Raw genomic sequence first — 7265 nt, 5'->3', positions numbered from 1 at the left:
CTAAATCAATAAAAGACTTGATAGTTCCACAGCAGCTACAGAATAAAATATATGGCAACAAAAAGGAGAAACCTTTGACCCAGACAAATATGGCTTGGACCCAGTGGGAGATCTATATTACCTATAGGAGCTCAATTGCCTATACAACAACATGAACAAACACATCGGGGCTCTAAAAAAGTGATTTCATGGAGTACACATTACCAGAAACCTTCTCTCACTATAAATCAGTATATAGCAGCAGATGTTCTGTAAAATATAGCCCTGGAACATACTCCATAGATCCCAGGGACATTTCTCACTCCCGTTAGGCCCCTTTGAGGTATGGCAATTGGATTGTATCCGAATGCCACTGTCTCAAGAATACGAGTGTGTTAGTTATGACTTGTGTGTTCTCTCATTGGATGGAAGTATTCCCTTGCAGGAGAACAACAGCCTTAATGGAAGGTAAAATTTTATTGGGGGAAAAATAATGCCCCCTCGGAGAGTTTCCTGTGAGTCACATAGTGACCGAGTGACTCATTCACTGGGCAAATAATGCGATCCATTGTGTAACATTTGGCTTATTCTACAGCATTTCATTGTGCTTATCACTCCCAGTTTTTTGGATTGGCACGTACCAATGGCACAAGTAAAACTCAACTAGCTTGAAGATGAGCATCCAGATGCCACCCACACTCCTGGTGCTGGCAGCAAAGCGCCTGGCTGAGGGACCAGGCCTCGGCCATGGCAGCTCTGTAGTACCTGCCCGCTGAGCTCTTCCTGTACCTGTTCGTCCTGGCCTACCACGGTGGACACCACCACCAGCTCCTGAAGGCGTTGACCCAAGCCTGGCCCTTCACTGTCCTCCCTCTGGGGGTCCTGATGCAGCGTCCCCCTGATCATGCCCCAACCGGGGCCATGGGCTTAAAAGCTGTGTTTGACACACTTGACGTTCTGCTTGCCCAGGAGGTGCAAACTGCGGGTGCTGGATTTAAGGAACATGGGTGCCAACTTCTGGGATATGTGGCTTGGAGTCAGCACCGAGAATTGCTCACCGATGGGACCAGTGACTGTGCACAGCTCCAGCCCCAACATGGAGCATCCCCTGGCTCCCTTGGAGGTGTTCCTAGATCTTAACTTCAATGAAAGGGACCAGGATAAGTTTTTCATGCACATCATCCAATGGGCCCAGCAGAGGGAAGGGTTGCTACACCTGTGCTGCAAGACGCTGAGGATTTCTGAGGTGCCCTTCCAGAGAGTCAGGAGGGTCCTGGATAGGGTGAGGCTGGACTGCATCCAGGAGGTGAAAGTGAACTGCACCTGGGACCTGCCCACCCTGGGGACGTTTGCTCTCTACCTGGGTCAGATGAGTAACCTGCAGAAACTCTTTTTCCTGGAAGAGTTGGCTGAGGAGGAAGAGGACGAAGAGTGGGAGGAGGAGGGGGAGGAAGAAGAACAACAGGAAGAGGAGCAGGAGTTGAGGGAGGAAGAGGAGTTGGAGAAGGAAGAACAGGAGCAGAAGGAAGAGGAGCAGGAGTGGGAGGAGGAAGAGGAGTTGGATAGGGAGGAGCAGGAGTGGGAGGAGGCAGGGGAGCAGGAGTGGGAAAGGCAGGAGCAGGAGGAGCAGCAATCCTTTTCCCAATTCCTCTCTCAGATGCTCAGGCTGTGGCACCTCCGGGAGCTCTACATGCGTTCTCCCTCCTTCCTCCCAGGCCGTCTGGACCAGATGCTCAGGTGCCTGCAGACTCCCTTGGACCTACTCTGCCTAACATATTGCCAGCGACTGACGCATTCAGACCTGACACACCTGTTCCAGTGCCCAAACCTCAGGCAGCTGGAGATCCTGCATCTATTTGGCCTCAGCCTTGCGGATTTCAGTGAGCCCCTCCGAGCTCTGCTGGAGGCAGTGGCACCCACCCTCCAGGACCTGGGTCTGGATAAATGTGGGATGGCGGACTCCCAAGTCGAGGCCATCCTGCCTGTCCTAAGCCGCTGCCACCAGCTCAGGAAGTTCGCCTTCAGACCAATCTGTAACCTCAGGCTGAGCAGCAGTGAACTCAGGAGGAGCAGTCCATTCACCCTGAAATTCCTCCTTGGTCACAGCCTTTTCAGCAGCAGCCTGCTCTTCCTTTTCAATCTCTTCAGGATCTCTGTAGAAGTGAAGATCGGGCATGACTTCCCACGGGTGTTCACGGGAAATAGTGCCACGCATGCAGAGTACTTCCCGGGCCAGCATCCACCACATCAGACCCACTGAGTGAGCCCCCTGTTGCAAGGGATGGCAATGTCCACATCGCGCAGAGGAGAGTCTGTGTTACACAGAGCGATGGTGGGCAGGGTAACATAAGACGCCTCTGAGAGGCTGGTGGTCAGCCCCGGGATCAGTAACCACCAGAAGTCTTGGCTCCCGGAAGGCTGCCTGCATCTGGTTGGTGAAGGTTCCAAGAGTGAAGCGGCTGCAATAGGAGTGGCAAGGAACTTGAGGACATCCTCCTCCTTCATTTGCAGGACATCAAGGGCTCCGGACATTGTGAGAAGTTTCCCTTTAAGTTACGTGGGAACCGAGAACAACGCCGTATGGAGCCCTCCCTGGGTAGCAAGGAAAGGCCCTCGGGGAGTTTTTCGCATGAAGGCTGACCATTCTCCTGTCATAGGAATGGTCTGAGCTGTTGTAGCTCAGATTAGCCACCTTGTTATGGGACTTGGAGCTCCTGAAGGCAGGACTGCAGACCCTCCCCCTTTTCAGGTTACACTTGCACGTAGCTATCTTCTCCCTCATCCATATATAATCAACCAACTGGCAAGGGCGGGGGTGGGGGGGGGAGAAGGGGGTTAAAGCAGAATTTCCAGGGTGACTGACTGCTCTCCCTGTGGGGCGCAGCTACAGTGTTTTGGACAGGTTCAAGCCTTGGACTGAGGAGAGGGCACAGTCCTCTCATTGCCACGTGCAAGTCCCAGCTGGATGGCAGAGCCCTCACAGCACAATTATAGCCAACAGTAGTGTAAGCAGCTTGAACCTGTGGTCCAAACACGTGGCCCCATGTGCCTGAGTGATAGAGTTCAGGTGCATGTAGTTGAGTAGGATTGAAACCCATGAGAATGATGTAAATATCTTGATCACACCCTTACTTTGCCTTGTGGCATCTGCTATAAAATAAAGACACGGCTTGTGGGTGCTGGCACTGTCCATCAGAGGGGCAGCGTCCCACCGAGACCCAGCTTTCATTCTCTTGCCTGTCTTTTCTAAGCCTTTCATCACCCCCACTCAGGTTCACCCCTGGCCGTGCCAGCGCGGCACATCTCCCCATACTGCCGGCATTATTAGAATAAAAGTTCATCTATGATTCAACCCTGTATCTGCTTAATTTGGTTCAAGTAGCAACAGGCAGCCTTGGACCCATTGTGTCTGGTTTCACCAAGATAAAACTGAATCCAATTCGACTGTGGTGGCTGTTACACATGGAGGCATGGAGAGTGCACTTGCCTCTGTAGCGTGGGCTCTTAGCGGGGATGTCGATGTCCTCAGCAGCGCCAAGGCCCAGCTGAGAGGGCAGCGGCTGAGGGCAAGCCGGCCCTGGCCTTGGCCCTGGCAGAAAAGCACCTCGAGTCGGACGAGGCAGCGCGGTGCTGTGCGGGGAGTGGAGGAATCCAGAGCCCCATGCCACCCCCGCCGCCCCTGCACTGCTCACTGCAGGACCTGCCCATGGAGATGCTAGTGGAGATCTTCGCCTCACTCCCTGGCACCGATCTGCCCAGCCTGGCCCAGGCCTGCACCAAATTCCACCACATCCTACACACCGACAGCATCTGGAGACGGTGCTGCCGCGAGGAGTTTGGGGTTCGTGAAAACTTGCAGAGCCAGGAGACGATCGGTATCTCTTATCGAGAAGTCTATGCGAAGCTGTTCCACCCATACAGACACATTTTGGGATTGTGGCAGCTAGATAATAGCTATAGAACACTGCTGAATGTAGTGGTGGACGGCTTATGCATTACTGGTTGGACGTACGGACCTTCCCATAACACCCATGTGGATGGCCCAATGCGATTCGAGCCCTCGTTCAGAATTAGCCTGACAGAGAGGAAATCAGCCTCGGTGGAGTACATGGACAGCTTCTACAGCTTTTCCCACAGCCGCCACCTGCAGATTCAGAAGGACAGGTTCAGCATCCAGTGGATCAAGAGAGACCACCGAACGGATTTACCAACACCACTTAGGGGAGAACGGGGGCGGGTGCTGGTGCAGGAGGACAGACATCAGTATGACTGCCTGACCTACAGCCGCCTCTACCTCCCGCCGAGCCACCCGGACGACCTCATCAGGCCAGGCCTCTTCCAAGGCAAATATGATCCCTACGACCTAACGATTGCCATGCTCAGCTTCCATGGGAAGTATGCCAGGGTCACCAAGATCACGGGTGAGTCCATCGGGACATTAGAGATCCACCTCATGCGCCGCATCCAGCTGCCAGATGGCGAGATCTTCCGCAACTTCAATGAGCCTCGTGGTCCAGGAGATTGACCAGCAGGTGATCCGGGAGCAGCAGCAGCAGCAAGAAGATGGGACTGAGGAAAGCGAGGGCCATGGCTGCCAGAGTCCTGCCCAGCCCAGCGCCGGGGAGTCCGGGGCTGCAGCTTTGGAGGAGCAGCCTGTTCCGTTTGTTCTGCCTGTGGGCGTGCACCCAATAGACCAGAACTACCCCCGAACCTGCAGGATGTTTCTATGGCGTGGACACTGTTACTGGTACCTTACATGGCTTCGCCTACACCAGGCGCTGCCCTGGAGTCTTTATCCCGTTCGATGAGAACCACTTCGGGTTCATCTGGCTGGAGGAGAAATACTTCTTCCGGTATGGCAGAGTCCAGAACACCTTCCAGAATGTGGAGGCACCATCCACAAAGGCTTTCCTGGAGATGCTCAAGAACATTCAGGACCCCCTGTGAGGAGCAGCTTGCATGCACTTTGAAGATTTGACCTTCTGACCAGGTTACCCACCTTTGTTTGTTGTTTTTTCAATCCTCACCCGAGGATATTTTCCCATTGATGTTTAGAGAGAGTGGGGGAGAGAGGGAAAGACAGAAATAATCCATGTGAGAGAAACACATCAGTTGGTTGCCTCCTGCCCAAGGCCGGACCAGGGCTAGGCTGGGTAGCAGCCAGAAGTTGAGGTAGAAATAAACCTTAGACCAATGATCTCAACCTTCCTAATGCTGCAACCCTTTAATAAAGTTCCTCATGTTGTGGTGACCCCCAATTTCCTTGTTACAAATTGAACATAATTAAAGCAGAGTGATTAATCACAGAAACAATATGTAATTATGTATGTGTTTTCCGGTGGTCTTAGGCCTTTCCATCAGCAGGCCCAGGCTCTGTCCACTGAGCCAAACCAGCTAGGGCTAAGCATGTCTTTTTAAAAAGAAAGAAAGAAAAAGGAAAGATCCTAAAATTAGATAGCGGTAATTGTTAGATTGTACAACTCTGAATATAATAAAAACCACTGAATTGTAAAAAAAAACAACAACAAAAAAAACCTGAATCCAATTCAAATGGTTTGAGTGAAGACTTTAATGAAAGAAAGCCTTAGTGGATGGAAGGAGTCAGGAATGAGGGATGAGGAGGCACCAGGGGCCAGCAATGGCAGGAAACTACTGCAACCATAGGCCCAAGAGGAGGGAGGTACCCGAACCCAGTGAGAGCTACGCCTGTGGAAGAGGGTCCCACCTGGCAGGAGCAGCGGGCCTGGAGGCACAGACCTGCTGTCTGAGATGTGGCTGGAAAAGACGGAGGGGGAGTTGGGAACAAGTACCCGAACCTCTCATCTAGCCAGTGTCTTCCAGTGGCCAGATCCACCTGGCCGTCAGCTTTCTAGGGAGATTAAGCGATATGGCCCATAGGTTGCTGCCCTCTGGGGGCACAGAGCAGAGTGTAGGGTGCATTGGTGCTGAGCAACGAAGAATAGCCAGCTCCCTTGGAGACCAATGGGGAGGTGAGGCCATCGGAAGGGAATCGCCATATGACCCTCAGGGAGAGGACAGAGTACCAGGCTCTGCAGCCCGTCTTCACACAGGGCCCCATGTCAGGACCCCACAGGCTGGAGTGAGCCAGTGCTGGAGCCCAGAGGCCCTCCCACTAGTCGGGGATTCATTGCAGACTCATTTTGGAGCCGAGAGCGGCAATATTTTGTTCATCCCCAAATCTGGCACTAGTTCCCTGCTGGTTACAAGCTAGCAGAGGTGGAGAGCCCCTGGCAGAGGAATTGGCCAGCACCAGCCTTAGTCTCTGGATATTTTTCACACGTGGCTTCCAGGCTCAGTGCGGCTCCAACACACACACTCTTGCTCCTAAACAAGATTAATCTCATTTCCTTAGTCCTATTACCAGGGAGGTCAGCCATCTCCATTTCCTAATGGAGTTAGATTAGGTGATAAATCAATTCTGATTAGAGACACACTATTCTCCAGTGGGAGGAGGTGCCAGAGGCTCAGCTTGGGGAAGCTGTGGTGTGGGGCTCGAAGGAGAACAGTCTGGGGATTGCTCTCTAGTTAATGAGTATAAAACAAGGTAGTATACCTGTGTCTTGTTGGCTTCTAGCTCAGCATTGCACCGTGTGCTGTTTGAACAGGGTCCATGCCACGCAAGTGTCATTTTAGCCAGTGTCAGGAAGGTGTCTGGCAACTAGAGAGAAACGACGCGAAGAGAGCGCTGCACGGTGCCTTTATATTACAATTTCAACTTTTAAGAATGTCAACTACATACCATGATGAACCCATTTCAGAGAGAAAATTTCACACAACAATGACAACTCCCCTGAGCGGCTTTCAACGTCTTTCTTGTCCAGGCCCTATTTCCTGACCTTATTTCACATTAAAATGAGCATGCCCCTCCTTCTGGGAAATTATGCTAATTTAATGGTCACCACCCACATATATTCCTACCAAACAGTAAGCTCTCCTTCTGACCTTTCTCAGGCAGGTTTGGAGCTTCATGGCATCCAGCACAGATGGGGGTCCTGAGGACCAGCTGACAATTGGGGGAGCACAGAGCTGTACGAGGCCTGTTCTCCGACCATTGAAATGTGAGGACTGTCAGGATGGGCACAAGCAAGGCAACCCCAACTGTGCGTTAGGCAAGCGTTTGGGGCTGAGCATCCCCAGCCCCGAGGATCCAATGAGATGAAGGGAAACCAGAAACCATTGGCTTCCCAGGATCTATAGAAGCCATTTAAGACAGGAATCGTTCTCCTGGTGTGAGTAAAGACTAGGGAAGACAGTTTTCAGAAAGC

General features: G+C 52.3%; 1 protein-coding gene and 1 pseudogene across 1 annotated transcript in view; both read left to right on the top strand.

The window, feature by feature from the left end:
* Positions 1–2239, top strand: part of LOC102259491 (F-box only protein 31-like) — a 7747-nt gene extending 5508 nt beyond the window's left edge. Inside the window, 2 exon segments of the mRNA XM_014532937.1 lie at positions 952–1410; positions 1813–2239. Coding sequence (XP_014388423.1) covers positions 952–1410; positions 1813–2239 — 886 coding nt within the window.
* A 1401-nt stretch (positions 2240–3640) lies between these two features.
* On the top strand, positions 3641–4926 carry LOC102258905 (annotated as a pseudogene).
* Positions 4927–7265: the final 2339 nt, after the last annotated feature.

This window comes from Myotis brandtii, unplaced genomic scaffold (genome assembly GCF_000412655.1).
Source record: "Myotis brandtii unplaced genomic scaffold, ASM41265v1 scaffold924, whole genome shotgun sequence".
In the NCBI taxonomy this organism is placed as follows: domain Eukaryota; kingdom Metazoa; phylum Chordata; class Mammalia; order Chiroptera; family Vespertilionidae; genus Myotis; species Myotis brandtii.
Note: the sequence above shows the minus strand (reverse complement) of the source record. Positions and strands in the feature narration are given on the sequence as shown.